At 45.5% G+C, this 17,213-nt stretch overlaps 1 protein-coding gene and 3 non-coding genes across 9 annotated transcripts in view; all 4 read right to left on the reverse strand.

Annotated features, from left to right (window-relative positions):
- The window catches only part of TBRG4 (transforming growth factor beta regulator 4), a 61,181-nt gene extending 44,614 nt beyond the window's left edge, over positions 1-16,567 (reverse strand). For 2 of the 6 annotated variants that reach the window (XM_069210909.1, XM_069210915.1), the window contains exons 1-3: positions 16,408-16,536; positions 12,406-12,861; positions 10,277-10,597 (exon numbers count right to left, since the gene is read on the reverse strand). In XM_069210909.1, the coding sequence (XP_069067010.1) occupies positions 10,277-10,597; positions 12,406-12,810 (726 nt within the window). In that variant the 5' untranslated portion in view covers positions 12,811-12,861; positions 16,408-16,536. Of the gene's footprint in view, positions 1-10,276; positions 10,598-12,405; positions 12,862-16,354 lie in introns of all 6 variants that reach the window. The other 4 variants (XM_069210911.1, XM_069210914.1, XM_069210910.1 and 1 more) reach the window with 4 other exon arrangements.
- LOC138262506 (small nucleolar RNA SNORA5) lies at positions 4,719-4,855 on the reverse strand. Its single transcript, XR_011199235.1, has one exon. It is a non-coding gene; the product is annotated as a small nucleolar RNA SNORA5 (small nucleolar RNA).
- Positions 12,127-12,263, reverse strand: LOC138262505 (small nucleolar RNA SNORA5). The gene has a single exon (XR_011199234.1). It is a non-coding gene; the product is annotated as a small nucleolar RNA SNORA5 (small nucleolar RNA).
- LOC138262509 (small nucleolar RNA SNORA5) lies at positions 12,983-13,118 on the reverse strand. Its single transcript, XR_011199237.1, has one exon. It is a non-coding gene; the product is annotated as a small nucleolar RNA SNORA5 (small nucleolar RNA).
- Positions 16,568-17,213: the final 646 nt, after the last annotated feature.

The raw sequence follows: 17,213 nt of genomic DNA on the forward strand, positions 1-17,213 counted from the left end.
CTGAAATACCACCGGATCCCTCCCCCCAAAACAATAAAACAACCATTGTGTGGTGCACACAGGGGGGACAGATAGTGCCAAGGCACCCTAAATACCGACCTTAACAATAGAGGCCAAGAGTTCTACTTCACAATGTCATGTATCTAAAGCAAAAATACTTTTGTCCTTTACAATGAGCAACCATTTTATAAAAATATCCAAGATCTTCAATATGGTCAAGAATAGTCTGTACCGCACCTTATATCTATACAGCTCCCGTAGTACTTCCTGAAGGGCTCCTGCCACAGTTCATCCCCAGCTATCCCCTTCTGTCTCCCAGAACAGTCAGGGAGCCAAGAGCAAGCAGATAAAACAACAAGTTAACCACTAGGCCTCGTGCCCAGCAGGGTCAGCTATTCCAACCAACCACAGAGGAGAAGAGCACCATCATCTTGCTCATTCCCCTCGCCGCTCACCTCGTCTCAGATCATTCCACAATGCCCATCACTCCATCGGAGTCCCGGATGTCAGCTCTCTGCAATTTTCTTCTTTCTGCTGTGGCTTCCTTCGGTGCAATAACTTGCTGCAATTTCTTGGGGTCTGTAAAAAGGTGTACCTTCCCACCCACCATCATTTGGAGTCTTGCAGGGTAAAGCAGATTATAGTCCATAAGGAGCTCTCTCTTAGCCGCTGCGTACCTTGAAGAAACTCACCTTATCTACCTGCTGAGTAAAGTCTGGGTAGAGTGCTATCTCCGCGCCCTCTCGACATAGTACTCCCAACTCACAAGCCTTTCGAAGAGCTGCATCCCTGCCCCCATACCTTGAGAAGCCTCTACAATTGGACGTGGTGGAGCATCAGGTACTGCCCGCAGCCCCAATGTACAAAAGTAGTGGAAAATGTTTTGCGTCCAAGCAGATCAATGAGCAGCTGTTCTACATATCGGTCCATATTGTCTATACGTGTAGACAATGCTTTCACACAATCTGAATATAGTTTCTTTAGGATCTAGCTTCTAAATCTCCAGTTTTGGCTTGCATTGTAACAGTTTAACCATCTTTTTCTGTCAAGAGGCCGGTGTGGTATGCTCATCTTCTGCCTCCGATACGCACCGCTCCCCCAGGTCAAGGCACTCAGTGTGTATCAATCCGCTCTGACTTTCAGTCGACCCGATAGGTTAAGGCATCAATTTTCCCACCAATTTTCATTAAACTGTGCTGCATGGATACCAATTTAGATCGGCCTTAGTTTCCTGGACAACCATTTCAGGAGCAAGGTCCAGAGCGGTTGGTCTCTCTCAGCCGGCTTATGGGGTTTTTTCACTGTTCAAACTGAAGCTTAGTCTGCATTTTATCAAGCGTGCTATGCGGGAAGCTCTGTTAACTGCCACCATATGTTCCTAGTAAATGGTAGGATTACTATGGGTAGACCCCTGAGGGCAGCAGCCCTGATTGTGCCACCCTCTAGGGCCATGCATCTAGATGCACCCAGCACTGCCACTGCAGGCTGAGTGCCCTGGTGCAATCGTAAAATGCAAGCTTGACATGGCATACTGCCTATCTGCCCTGTCCACTACACACAGCATACAATTAGATAAGTCACCCTTTGGGCAGGCCTTCCAGCCCTAACGTAGGGTGCACTATACTGTGTGTGAGGGCATAGCTGCATGAGCAATATGCCCCCATGTGTCTTTGCCAAACCTCTAAATGCATGTGCTGGACACTGGCCAGTACGAGTTTCACAGCGACCTGATGGCCACTCTGAACCCTGGGTTGTTTTGTAACAAACAACTCAGAATGATAAATCCAAACTGGTATCAGTGTTGGATTTATTATAAAATGTACCCAGGGGTCACCTTAGAGGTGCCCCCTGCAAAAGCTAACTACCCTGGCATGGTTGCTGCCTGGTCCCATTCAGCCCGTCACCACCAGATGGGAATCTGGACCCCTTGGGAGAGAGGAAGGGCTTTGTTCTCTTGGCCCCAGGAATGTGCACAGCCCTGCCTAAGAGCTGCTAAGGGTTTAACGCCCTTGAAACTCGACCCCCAAGCCTGTTGCTAGCAGCAGATGGCCGTCCCCACAACAAACCCCCACTACTGGCGGAAGCAACAGTGGGAAACCACACAAAGGATAGGAGTGGTGGCCCCATCTGGCATGCACCACCCCTAAGACGTTGTCCGCGAGGTGGCCACTCCATTTAATTTTCCTCCATCTTGGGTGGAAGGAAAAATAGCCAGTCAGGATTAGGGAAGTGACCTCTGCTCACAGGAAGTAGTCACTTAGTGGGTGTAGCCACCCTAAGGTAGATGACAAATTGGTCACTACCAGGCTCCCCATAAAATGCCCACTAAATACAGTATTTAGTGGGCATCCCTAGACCAGTAAATCAGATCAGATGGACAAAAGAAGACCAGCACCAAAAAGAACCGAAGCACGAGAACTGAGGACATGCTGTATCAAAGAAAAGGAGCCAGACCCTGCCTGCTGCACCCAGGACCGACAATCATGCTGAGGAGCACCTGGACAACTCTACAAAAGCCCCAGAGTACCTCCAGGCTTTGCAAATCACCAGTGAACTCCCTTCAGATTGGACGTACCACTGCAAAACCAAAGAAGAACCAGTAAGCCAATGAGGGTCCTCTTACTGACCAGCCGCTAACTCCCGAACCGGACGCCGCAGCTGGACAAACTCCATTCTGACGACCGTGGGGACAACCCCCGCCAGTGTACCAAATTTGGTGACACAGCACCCTCCAGTGGTCAAACCGTGCCAATACCCCGGGCATCGGTCAGCTAACATCGGACACTAAGAAAAACAGCCTGCCCTGGGCTGCAAAAGGACCAAGAGGAGGCCCCAGTCGAGGGACTTCAGAAGCAACCCGGACCTCCCGCCAGAGTGCCCCCATTGTCCTGTAAACAACCCTGAACCAGCCTACCTCCTGCTCCAGAGGGCACCTTTGCATACAGCTTCTGACTCACTGAGTCACTCTGCACCCAGCCGCCCTCTGCCCTGTACTGAAGTACCTGCTGTGCCCTAAGTTTCCCCCCGCCCCTTGCTTCCTCGACACTCCAAGCGGACCACAAGCATTCATTTTTAAACTTACCTGTGCAGTACTTTTCCAAGTGGCCCCTAGCTGCGCCCCTGCACCAGCTCCAGAGACTTTCTCCCTCTGGAACGGCAAGCCGCCTGAACTCCTCCAGCTGGCACAGCATGCCCACTGATTACCTCAACCAACCTGCAAAAGAAGAACTTGGTAAACCAACTGTATGATTTTATATGTATTTTTACAGGTGATCCTCCATTGATTCCTACGGTGCCTGATTACGCACATATTGGTCTTGAGTTTGAGTGTGCAAGTTGCAAGATTGATGCTGCAAGTACAACAAATGCATTGCACTTCTCCAAGTGCTTACTGCTCAGCCAAGCTACCTCCAAAAATTAGAACATTAGGTGATTTAGTTTTACTCCTGTAAACCAATTTGTTGTTGTCTGGACCCACTGCACAGTGTGCCTAGCTTTGCACACTACATAGAGGGCCAGTCTCCTACACTGAGCTCCCATAGTTCATATCAGCGGCATCCAGAACAGCTGCAGGTGGCGTTTGGGCTAGCAACTCCTTTGTGTGCTTTTTGACCTTTGTTGGATCGCTTAAGATGCCCAGATCATGGGGAACGTTTCCTCGGCCAGCGAAGCTCTCTGCCCAAGAGTTCATTTTCTTACTTGGCAAGCTCCACCCCCAGGTATCACAAACTTCAACAGCCTGCATTCACTAAACAAAATCTGACTAGGCATGAGCAAAACCGAAACTACGCTAGCATAATTCAGGTAGTTTTGCGTTATGCAGAAGTCCTGAAATTACTCAATTTCCTGCAATTTACACACAATATTTCTGCAAACAAATTCACAGCAAATTGTGAAAACGCACAGGCACACCACACTGCAAGGGACTGTTTCTTGTGGTGGGTTTGTTTAAATGCCTCCCGCACCAAAAATTGATGTAGAACCATTTTGCACTAAAATATGGCGTAAAATGGAAGATTTACATTTCATCTATTTATGCATAATTTTGACGTAATTCACACACCCTAATTCACACCAGAGTTCGATCACTTATCAGGAACTTAATTTAGGATGAAAGCACCAAATTAAAGACAAATTAAGAATGTACATTTCTACTATACTGAATGTTTGCTATGTCCCAGATAGTAATAGTAAAGTTTAAAAAAAAATTGAAGGAGGTAAACATCTAAGAGCAACCAGTAACTGTTTTACAAAACCTTTAACTGCACTTAATTCTTTTGCAGTTTGAGGGTGCTGTCATGGGTCAGTTCATGTGCGGCAGTTATTCTTCCAGCAGAGCAGGTTTTAGAGCTAAGAGATAATTGGGGCTGGATAGCTAGTTATAATATTGTGAGTTATGAAAGCGGGAGATAACCAGCTCTTTAGGCTGCTACTGAAGGATTGGCTGACTTAACCTGTGTGTGTTGAGGTTAAGACCCTCGGGCAGGACACAATCCAGAAGGTAGTGTGGGAACGGCGTTGCACCAGGAGGGTGCTGTTATCCTTCACATATTTGTGAAGTTATGTTCATAAAGTGGAAAAGCGGAAGGAAGGACAGAGGACCATCAGGCACTCGAGTTAAATAATCTATCTGAAGTCGCATTCATTCAACTGAGTCAATCTGACATTCATACTGGAACAAGGCAGTGTCACTCAAAGTTCAGGCAAGTAAAAGCAAAAGTTGTCCGAAACACATTTTTATCCCCACTGTCCACTGCAGGCACGTGGGGCCCATGAGTTTCAGACATTTACTGTGGCAGCCCTTTGGGCCAGTGCCCACCACGGAAGCGGAGGGACTGAATTTGACGAGGCTGCATGTGTGACATATCAATCAATCAAAAAATTAGTATAGCGAGCTACTCACCCGGAGGGTCTCAAGGCGCTGGGGGGGAGGGGGGACCGCTACTGCTCAAACAGCCAGGTCTTGAGTTGCTTCCTGAAGGAGAGGTGGTCGTGGGTCAGACGGAGGTGGATGGGGAGGGAGTTCCAAGTCTTGGCTGCCAGGTAGGAGAAGGATCTTCCTCCCATGGTGGTTTTTCTAATGCGTGGCACGGCGGCGAGGGCGTGGCTGGTCGATCGTAGCTGGCGGGTGGGAGTGTAGAAGGTCAGGCGGTTGTTGAGGTACCTGGGGCCCAGGTCGTGGAGGGCCTTGTGTGCGTGGGTGAGGAGGCAGAACGTGATTCTCTTGCTGACGGGGAGCCAGTGCAAGTCTCTCAGGTGTCCGGAGATGTGGCTGTGTCGGGGGATGTCAAGGATGAGGCGTGCGGAGGCGTTCAGGATGCGTTGGAGTCTTTTCTGTAGTTTGACCGTGGTTCCGGTGTAGAGGGTGTTACCGTAGTCCAGTCGGCTGGTGACGAGTGCCTGGGTGACCGTCTTCCTGGTTTCGGTGGGGATCCATCGGAAGATCTTTCGGAGCATGCGTAAGATGTTGAAGCATGATGAAGAGACGGCGTTGACTTGTCTGGTCATCGAGAGGGAGGAGTCCAGGATGAAGCCCAGGTTGCGTGCGTGGTCCGTTGGTTTGGGTGCGCTGCCCAGGGCAGGGGGCCACCAGGAGTCGTCCCAGGCAGATGGTGATGATCCAAGGATGAGGACTTCCGTCTTGTCTGAGTTTAGTTTCAGGCGGCTGTTCATCATCCACTCGGCTAAGTCTTTCATCCCTTCGTGCAGGTTGGTTCTGGCGGTGGCTGGGTCGTTGGTGAGGGAGAGGATCAGCTGGGTGTCGTCGGAGTGGAGTCCCCAGTGGCTGAAGGAGATGTACTTGCTGGAGGAGAAGACTGGGTCAAGCGTGTGTCCGGCGTAGTGGGTGGGGGTGTTCACCAGTTGCTTGAGTCCGAGGTTGGCGAGGTTGTCCAGCAGGGTGGTGGTGTTGTTGTCGTTGTTGTTCTCCAGGTGGAAGTTGAGGTCCCCTAGGAGGATGTAGTCGGCGGAGGAGAGGGCGTGAGGGCTGATGAAGTCTGCGATGTCTTCGCTGAATTGTGTGCGGGGTCCTGGGGGTCTATAGATGAGGGTGCCTCTGAGTGTGGTCTTGGGGTCGGTGTGAATCTGGAAGTGGAGATGTTCGGCAGCTGTGAGGGTGTCGTCGGAGTTGGTCGTGATGCGGATGGTGTTCTTGTGGACAATGGCGATGCCTCCTCCTGTCTGGTTGATGCGGTCCCTCCGGGTGATCTTGTATCCGTCCGGGATGGCGATGGCGGGCGCTGAGGAGGCGTTCATCCAGGTTTCTGTGAGGAAGGCGACGTCTGGAGATGTGGTGTCGAGCAGGTTCCAGAGTTCCACGGCGTGTCTGTGGATGGAGCGGGTGTTAAGCAGGATGCACTTCAGGTGGTTGCTGTTGGTGCTTGGTTTGGCGGGCGCGGTGCGGGTCTGGATGCAGGAGAACTTGCAGGATGGGCAGGTGAAGGGTCCGTGGGTGCGTCTTGGGGCGGCACGGCAGCACCCGGGGATCCGGCCGGTGTTGAGTGCGATGAGGGTGGCGGCTTCGTAGGTCCGGCGTGTAGGCTCGCAGCGGTGGGGGTCAGGGGGTCTGGAGCTGGGTGCGGTCCAGGCGCGGACGGGCGCAGACGGGCTTGCCTTCGGCGCGCCAGCTGCGCGCGGCCTCCATATGAGGGGAAGAGGGAGGGAGGAGCAGGTGGGAGCGGGGCGGCCAATGGGGAGCAAGGGGGCGGAGCTACCGGAGTGTAGCGGCGGGAAACGAACGGGCGGCGATGGGGTGACGCGACGAGGCTGGAAGAGAGAAGAACACGGTAAGGGCAAACAAGGTAAAAACAATACAATACAGTGGAACAATACCAGGGGCACAGGCACTCAGGGTACAGAAGAAAGAGCGGACACAGGCACTCTGGCACAACGAAGAGGGCGCTGGCGCTAGGTCACTGGAGGCGGGAAAAGGCAGTCAGGGCACAGGAGCACAGGAGCGAGAGCGGTCACACTGGAGGCTGTGAGGCGGTGAGGGGAGCGACCTGCCTGAGAACCTAAGCACATTTAAACAGGAACCCTGCAGAGGAAGAATCTCCATTACCAACCTATATCACCAACAGTCACGTCATCGACAACCCTGCATTCCAGAAGCCTCTCTCCCTTTCCTGCTTGCCAACATACAAACTAAATATATTAAATGGAGTACTAAAATCTGTAACACCGGCAATGCAAAAGTAAAACCATCAATATAACAACCACTGGCAAAGCCAATAGATCTCACCTATACGAGACTTATATTTAAGTAATGTTGTATAGCAGCACAGCGGTTGTGCAGAATGGCTGGGAAAAAAACAAAGCTATGACGCGGTCACGCTGCCAGCTTTTTGGCTCTATTTCTTTTACTTTCAACCATGCCTCACAGCAGCCATACAGCAATACAACATGGGAAAGAAAACATTGACAAAGTGAAACACTGTTTGGCTTTTCAATGTTTTTAAGCCATGTATATAACTGTGTGGCTGTCATGCAGCACGGCTGAAAGTAAAAAAAAAAAAAAATACACAATGATGAAGAAAAAAAAAAGTGCTGACATGGCCTTCTTTGACTGAGTTTCTGGAGTTTTTTCCCTCTATGCATTTAGCCATGCTGCCTAGCAGCTCTGCTGATGTCCAACCTGACTAAAAAAAATGTCCACAGGTGAGGCCTATTGGCTTTGCCAATGCTTGTTCCACATGGACAACTGTGTTTACTATCCCTTTCTTTGAACATTTGGTTAGGATATTTTGCAATTTTAAATAGTGAACAATCTTCTTGCTGGGCTTCAGATGGAAGAAGTAGTCCACAGGATTCCGGAGGTTTTATAACATCCATACAAAGTGCCTGCTTTAGAAAGTTGTATGCAAATATCTCAGAATATATGTTCGCAAAATGGAAAGTACAATCAAGGCACTTAAAATCGGCTGTTTTTAATGCCCAGCACCCCCATTCTAAAAATGATTTAAGCACTGAAGCCTGTAAAGGCACGAGTCTGAGGACATTGAAGATGTAGAATAAAAGGCTATACGAAGCTGAAACGGAGCGTGTTAAGTTTATACAGTGTTATGGGTAGGTTTAGTCGCTAGTTATGGATGTGCGGAGGACAGGGTGTTCTTTCACCCAGAACAGAGAATGGAAATGGCTTGACCAGTCTGGGTTACAAAGTAATCGGCTATCTGTACAATAACAACTTGTTTTTAGTTAGTGCTGAATATTTTCGAGTAGCAAATCACTGCACGTTTCAGTGGTGAGCATTCAACTCAGTGGGCCTCCACACTGTCTTACAGACGGCAGCGCCTCAGTGTTAAATGCTGTAAAAAAAAAAAAATAGTAGTTTGCTTCTTTGATGCCTATGACAGCTCACTGGAAGTGTACACAGAACTGTCTCATACATATACTTCTTTACGGTGACTCAAAAAACGAGCTGGGGTGGAGAGCTGTATGTGGCAGGCTAAGTGGTGCTGGCCCTTGTAATAAAAGCAGAAAACACCTTCTATATAACATAATAAAATGCAAAAAATTATATATATATATATTTTTTTTTTTTTTTTTTTTTTTAAAGTCAGCAAGGAAAAAAAAAAAAAATAGATGATGATGCCAACAAATGGTAAGTAATGGGTGGACTAAACGCCTCTTTTTAGAGTGTTTGTTTTTAAAACGCAATAGACTGTCGCCACAGCAACTGCATTTGTGCGCTGCTTGCCAGCAAGACCTAAACGTAACAATATAAGGAAGTAACACTGCCTAAATGTGCTGGATTATGCTGCATCATTTGCCTTTCTTGCCAAATAATTTGGTGCTGCCCTGCTGCATAATTCCAGTAGGCCTGACAATATGGAAAGCACAGCGTGGGGTTATGCCAGAGTTTGGTGGGAAGGAATAAAAGCAAGAGTGGGGTGCAGACCACAACGCTCATCAAAAAAGAGGATAGTGAAGAGGCAATGCTCAGAATGAGGGGGAAAAAAAAAACACACGAAGAGGAAATAAAAAGTATATGAGGGACAAGCCAGCCAATGGTAAGCACTGGAGGCCTCCAAGCTCAATTTAAGATCTTGGTAAGCCCACAATAGAGCTTTTTTATACGGCCTGGCAAGAGACCTAAAAACACACCAAACAGATTTGTCATTTTGAAAAGTCAGAGTGCCAATAAAGAGAAGGGATAAAAGTAAATTTAACAATTTGAGGATAGATCCCAATTAGAAACAAAATTAAACAAAAAAAATAAATCAATCCTGATCTTGCCCTTTGTAGAATCAGAGCTGCAGAGTATCTGCTTCACTTCAGAGCAGCTCACATTTGGATCAAAAGACGTGTATTGTTTGGAATGGACTATGGAAAGGCACAGATATTAATAACGTGGCCTAATTTAAGGACTAGTCATCAGTCCAGGGTGCCTTTAAAATGGATAAGCTTTATTCATTTCTGAGGCTTAATAAAAATTAAAAAAATAGACGAGGAAGGGCCTGCTTTGCCTTCAGGAAAGCACTCTACCAGTAGTACAGACCAGCACTCTACTGATTAATGACTTTTCCCACTAGATTCTCAATCAAAAAATGGCACCAGGTGAGTCACCTGCCAACCGGAGCACTCATTCACTACATATTCAAGTTCAATCTATAAATAGGTCTATTAACAATATGGGGCTAAATAAACTAAACAAAAACAAGGTTAAAAAAAGCTGGCATTGTCTCGCTTGCCAAATATTTTTAAATCGCTTTCATGTGCTCTACAATATGGATTGAGATTATCCACCCAACAACCACTAGGCTCCTCATCTTTCAAATCTGTCAACAAATTCCCTACATGCGATTCCTCCACCAAAACGCAACAGCCAAACATTATCAGGAAAGGCTTGGATACTCCTGTCATTAAGCTGCTGAAGTACGAAGAAACTGCAGGAGTCGTTCAGCAGCCTATTCAAAGTTTTGAGTTAAGAGAAACTGTCCTTGTTTTGCGCGTGGAGTAGAGAGAAGGTGGTTTCTTCTTTCTTCTCAAACAAGTGATGCGAGGAAGTCATGGCAGGCAGAAGCAGTATGTAAGCAAACGAAGTACAATTACTGAAAAGAGAGCATTCTAGGCAACTGGACATGCAAGAGGTTGCAGTCAAAGCAATCACTCCTATCATGGGGCCATTAACGGCTTCATAAAATCTACAAAGTATACTGACATTTTCTAAACATGATAGGTTGTAACAATTTACAAAAATAAAAATCACACCTGACCCACTTGCTAAAAGATTTAGACTAATATATCACAATATCAAGAAAACGTTACACAGTACCTTATCTTCTAGCTTCTCCATCAGGGAGTGAGAGATGTAGCCAACCTTGGTCATAAGAATCACTACTGATTTAGGATCGTCTATCTCAGTCCAGCGCAGCTCAAGATGCTTCACTAAGTCACTAACCAGACTCTTCTGTTCTGGGGTGTGGGCAAAAGGCACACAAAAATCAGCTAGACCCACTAACTGCTTAAAGGACAGCCGTCGAAGCCGCCAGCGCACCTCATTCTCCACAGATCTCAGGAGCTTGCCATCGTCCAGCCCCAGAAGGTACAGGCTTTTCAGCAAATTAACCAAGTTTCCATTCCAGACGTGTGAAATCTAGAAGAAAAAACAAATGATTTTAATCTTAACTTCGTAATGTATGTAACAACCATAAAAAAATATATATATATAAAAAAAAAAAAAAGGATTGCCATAGAATCTGTTTTTGGAAACATTTGTCAATTAAGAATATCAAAAGTTATTTGGAGAAAACAAGAGTGTAATGCAACAGGTTCCAATTTACGAGGCAGGTATTATAGAAGAAATGCCCAATCCACTCTAAAGAAATTTCTTCCTGTATATAGTTCCTACTGCATACACCAACAGCAGTAATTTAAGCACTACGTTTTCTTTGTCTTAGAATTCACAAACTATTTTCAGGGGCTGTTGTAAAACTCAAAGCAAACCTTAGTGAATCAATGCCAATATTAAAATATTCCCCTCTGCAATCTTCTGCGCGATGTACTGGAATGAATGCTGTTAAATCTACTTAATGCTACATACTATTTTATCAGGTTTTTACTTTACACAACAGGAAGCAAGATACGGAATATGCAAAGAAAAAAAATAGACCACCCTCTGCAATCTGTATTATGCTGCACTTGTAAGAACATAATTCAGAATCAATGAACTCAACCAAGCATTTGGGCAAGCTGGGACAGCAAACTGTGACTTCTTGCCACATTCATACCAGGTTTCAGACAAAAAAGCCAAGCCTTTGCAAAAACAAAAAACTTGGTTACTGCTTACAGCAGGGGTCCTGCACTCAGCCCACAGCCAAACGATGATGAATCAGTATCAAGCAAGTACCCAAACTCTAAAACAAATAGCAATGATACAGAGTCGCATGACGTGAAGCATGGAGTCACTTGCATTGTGCACTGCAAAACAATTTGTCTTACAAATAGAAGAGGAGACATAAAACATTACCCGCAAGCAGAAGAGGGAATGAAACGGGTTAAGTTACACTCATTTTTGCCATAAGAAAATGTAAGTATCAATATCAATGTTTGTTAAAACTGTATTTGCAAACCAATGATCAGTTACCAACCACCATGTTAGGTGGTAACTGATTAAAAAACAGTAAGCTTCCCCCGTGGCAAACATGTCTGACAGCTTGAAGGGAGATGGCTTTCTGTGATGTCTTCAGAAACAGGAACCATTTTTTTTTTTTTTTTTTTTTAAACAGTGCACGTCCCTTTAGTGGACACCGGTTGCTTAAAAATAAATTTAAAAAAGGGTTATCACTGGGAATGCAAATCCAGGGACGGGGTATTCTGTTCTTAGTAGGCCACCGTCCCTGCTTCACAAGCTTTCAAAACTTTGTTCGACTTTCCTAATTGATTTGCATGCAGTATAGCATTTTACAACTCACTGTAAATAAACAATTTGCGACAGGATCCATCAATACAGAGGTTGCATTATACATTCCATTATCAGTGGCAAATTGCACATCCCTGGCTTGAAAACGTGGAGAAGGACCATCTTCAAATACCGAAGACACCAATGAAACAATGAAAAAAACTCCTTTCTCGTAGTAGGCCTCATTTCGTCCCAGAGGAAAAGTTACATAAACCAGTTAAAGAATTTGTCTGTAGCACGTTTTATCCCCAATATCCTGTATGGGATAATTGGGGCCCATGAGCTACAGGGATTTAATGTAGCAACCATTTGGGCCAGATCCCGACACAAAGGAGACAGGACTGAATTTGACGAGGCTGCATCTTATAGCCAAACGAACACACAGAATTCTAAAATCCTTTAAAGAAATCACTCCATACTTTCAAATCTACTCATTATGCAATTACTTTCAATCAGAATCAAGCAACAGCCCAAAACCAAGATGAACTGAAGTCCCAAATTACCTGCTTCTCTATAATCTGCAGCAAATGTTGACATCGATCATCTTGCAGGATGCTGCCAGCCTCCACCTTCGTCTCAGTGGCATTTCGAGAGATGGCAATGAGAATAAGAGCTGCCTGGTTCCCGGTCATAATCTGAGCCCTGCCTATCTGAAGCAAGTCATCTAGGCTGGATGCAGTCTCAATGAGTCCTTCAACCTCAGTCCGGTCTGGCAGCTTTGTGTACACCTGCTCCTTGACCTGGAAAGAGTCTGCATGCTGGCAGAAGCTAGAGGTGTGCACGGCTGAAAGAGGTAGTGTTTTAAGTGGGCTAGGTCTGCTGGTTAGAGCACAAGTTGGTGCAGCTATCTGCACTTGCAGAGAGGCTCCTAGCAGGCGGGAGCAACGATGCGCCAGTCGGGCAGCCATTGAGATTCTTCAGTTACTGGAAACTAAAGTCAGCTCTGCACCATACAGCTGCTGATGGGAGAAAAAAACATACTATTCAGAATTATAGAAAGTACATTAACGTGCAATAGACGGTGTGATCTATGCCAGTTAATTGGTCATTGATTAGTTCATCTAATGACATCATGCATATGTTTGTCTGTGGCACATACTATCCCCTAGCGTGCATCTACAAAGATGTGGGGCCCATGAGACACAGATTTGCTGTAGCAACCTTTTTGGCCAGATTCCACCACAGGCAAGACGGAACTGAATTTGACTAGGTTGCATAATCACATAATGTGTGACCGGTGTTATAAACTACAAAAGATGCAGATTCTTGTGAGCGGCTGCGCAATGAGGGGCAATAATAACCTGCATTGGCACCCCAAAAAGCCATCATACGGACCCACCGAGCCTGTCCCAAACAATGCAGCCTCAAGAATATCCCAATTAACTCCTCTCCAAAGCCGCCAGGCTCCACTGCACAATGAAAGTCACGATTCAAATCATACAGTTCTCTCCATCAGCTATCCATTTTAACTTGCAGCACGCAAAATCCCACCAATAGCAATAGGTCCGACAGGACATTATGAAGCTACTAGCAAATGCATCATTTGTAACATTGCAGTTACCAGCATATATATATATATATATATATATAAAAAAACTTCAATACAAGGCTGCCAACATACTATCGGCACACTAAAATGGCACCCACTCTCAGCCAGGAGACAACATGCAAAAGAGATTATATCATCCCAGCACAGAGTGGCTCCTGGTTATTCTGCTTTCTTTTACCAAATATAACTATCATGATTATATATACACACATACAATTAAAAAAAGAAAATCCATCTTTTCCTTTTTAACTTCAATCGCCGACACATCCCAAACTATTATGTCAACTAGGGACTCCCAAACTCTTCTCTTTATCTTCAATTCATTCCACTGAGAGGCACACATCCAATGTGAAGCACGTTGCACTACATGCGAGCAGATCAAATATCAAATATTAGAAACCAAAATGCTCAAACTACATGATACTAAAATATGATGAATAAGGGTACCCTTTATGAATTAAATTTGGTTAGTCACTTCTCCTCTCACACCACTGGGTGCTTGCTCTCTCTGGGTTAAAGGGTACCCATATTCATCATATTTTAGTATCATGTAGTTTGAGCATTTTGGTTTCTAATATAAATCATTTATTTACAATGTAGAGCCCCGAAGAAGTCGTTGGGAACTAAAGGACTCTCCCGTGACGAAACACGTGTTGGCTCGAAGTGTTTGTTCATGAAGGATGCTGTTAATCTGAAGATGTGCTCAAATAAATCCTGGATATGATTGGACTTTATAATAGACTGGCGTGATATTTAAGGTTGCGTTCATTTGAATTTTACTCACTTGAGTTTTGACTCACTTGATTTGGAAACTTTGAGAAGTAAAAAAGTTATAAAGGGGGGGGGGGGCTCACATTGTGCTAACTTACCCATGTTCTCCTGGTCGCTGGGGGTCACCTAGGTACTCACCTGTTAGGGTCCTGAGTACTCCCTTCTAACCACTCCACATCCTTGGGTAGGGGACCGCCCTTGCCATTCCACAATTTTAGTATATGATTTGGTCCCCCATAGGGCCCTAACCATTTTTTTGTTTTACTATTCCCTGTCAATGCTTGTTGTTTCTATGTGCTAATTCCTAATTTTTACTGTGTGTATACTTACCTCCAGGTGAGGGACTGCCTATAGCAATCTAGTCAGCGGTACTGTGATTAACTACTTTTATCTTTCCAACACTGTGTGGTTCCTATCTTGTGAGATAACTTACTACATGACTAATGTGGTAATGTAAGTGCTTTGCATATCTCCTAGATAGGTCTTGGCTTCTCACCACAGCTACCCCTAGAGAGCCCTGGGTTCCTAGACACTGTCTCACTAACTAAAAAGGGGTTGCCTGCTCCTGGTATAAGGTGCAAACACCATAGATGTCCACCACACAGAAGGCCGGCCAATCTACATACAACCCCATTAGCACAATCCGAGGCTAAAACACCTCTGCATAAACAAACGATGCCCAACACCTCACCTAGCTGGGCCACAGCTTTCTAATGATTGACCCCTTGACATAACCCACCAAGAAAATATACCTGCTTCACCAATCTACTAGACCCACCATATGGTACCAGTTCAACCTCATCATTATGACCATATTTGAGCCCTTGCTAACAATGTTTAAAGATAAATTACAAATTCCAATACTTAACACACTGTTGGATAAAATAACATGACTGGCTGAAGAGGACGAGATCACTTGACACCTACTAACATATTTAACACGTCAAACATTGTCGCACCCCCTTTTGAAAAGGAAAACACACTTAAATACATGCTTCCCAAAATGATGGTAGCAGATCTATCACGTCAAAAATGTACACACTGTGATTCTTTTATTAGATGTGAAAGAGTGAGCTGCTAGGGGTTTATCTGAATGCCCTTTTACTCCTACTCTTAGCCATGTCATAACACACAAGCATAGGCAAAGTCAACAGAAGTCACACTTGGGGCCACTTTGCTTTTAGCCTGTGGCACATCATCTAAAATGCATACACTCGCCTAATTTTTTTTGCAGTTGATAGTTTTCTTTTTAATTATAGACCTGAGTAGGATCGGTAACTACAAAGCAAAAAAGCGACCAGGTTTTTTTTTTTTTTTTTTTAAAGCAAGTGATGGGAAGCAGCGCGGGTTGGAAGCAACAGGGAAACAATTAGCGGAAGCAATAGTTTGGGTTGTCAAATGGGCAAAACAGAAGCGTGTAGCTGGTGGGAGGGAGGAACGTGGACAAGAAGGCAACGTGGGGTGGGAAAAACATGAGCGAGTGTGGGGAACACGGAATGTGGCAGAGGGAGAGAAGCTCGCAAGGGAGACAGAAGATAAAACACATTAAGTCTTATGAACTGCTTAAGCAAAAGAAAACAAGTAGTGTCTGAAAATGCGAGCAGTGGAGATTTATAGTAATCCGTCCAAACTCCCGGGTGGGATAAACAGAAAGGGAAGAAAGTCCCACACAGCTGTTAATTAAGAAGCAAACAAACGAGAGCGACAACGAAGACAGCCAATAGTAACCAAGGGGGTACTTCTAAGCCCGCTGTAAGAGAACTGCGAACAACGTGTCTCGCAACAGGCTGTGCGTGCGTGGTTGGTTGGTTTAGTAGACGAGGCCTATTAAAGGGCATTAAACTGGTTCACTACAAAACAGTTCCCGACCATTCTGTTTACGTTCACTAAATCAAACCACTGTGATTTTGCGAGAAAATTAAACGACCTCTGCAAGATCTGATTATGTGCTCCTCTTGGTCAGAATCTTGAAACCCAACTATCATCCTACAAACCCCAGACTACTCTGTCCCCACCCGCAACGGGAGATCACGCACTCCCCTCCCCTTTAATTAAACACCCTAATCCCCCACGAAAACCTATTACCCTCACCAATTTATTGGAGCCACGTTGTCCTACCAATTCAATCTCACCGTTCTGCCTACCGCACTCTATAGCCACGCATGTCCCTTTCAATTCGGTATACCTGACTCGTCCGCCACATTATTCTCGTCCTTCTAAAGTAGCTAGCTCACCGAGCACCGCAAACCTCCTCTCTCTCACATTCCATGCTGCACCAAGGACCGGCTCCTTCCTTCCTTCCGGTGACCTCCAGCGCGCTGCTCCAATACGTGACTTGACGCGATGACGCCACATCCGCAATGAAACGTGGTTTGGTTGCCTCAAATAAAACTCTTGTCTTAACCTGCTAGTTGGGAAATCGTGATTGTATCATGTACAGTTACTAACTGTAACTACAAGAAGGACTAAACGAAAAATCGCGCACTCCAAGTTACCCTTCTCCTATCCCCACCCAGATATGCCTCGTTGGGCGACAGCTTAGCGGCCATCTTGGAGTTCCTTCATAAGCCTCTCGGACAGAAAGGGGTGGCTTGTGGGATAAGTAAAATGTTAAGACTATGTCATGCATCCAATACTAAGAAGCAAAACTATAAAGCACCTTCATAGTAAAGGGAGTCATCCTTAACTGTGCTTAATAAAATCATATTGTGTCGCATTATTGTAAAATAATATTGTAAAATAGCTTCGTGGTGCCTCTTGTACGCACGTGTGAAATGACTTTTCTTAGATGGGCTACTAGTTGATCAAGTCAGAATCTTAGAACGTAATAATAGAGACACGGTTTCTAAGATGTCTACCAGCCCTGTCAAGTGCCACACAATATTGGTCTCCCCGCTATCCCAGGCCATCCCGTGCCAGGCGTGGAGAGAGTATGAGATTCTATTTCAGGAATGGAGGATCTGATTCTATGTCAGGACTGGAGGCTCAGAT

Source organism: Pleurodeles waltl, chromosome 10 (genome assembly GCF_031143425.1).
Source record: "Pleurodeles waltl isolate 20211129_DDA chromosome 10, aPleWal1.hap1.20221129, whole genome shotgun sequence".
NCBI lineage: Eukaryota > Metazoa > Chordata > Amphibia > Caudata > Salamandridae > Pleurodeles > Pleurodeles waltl.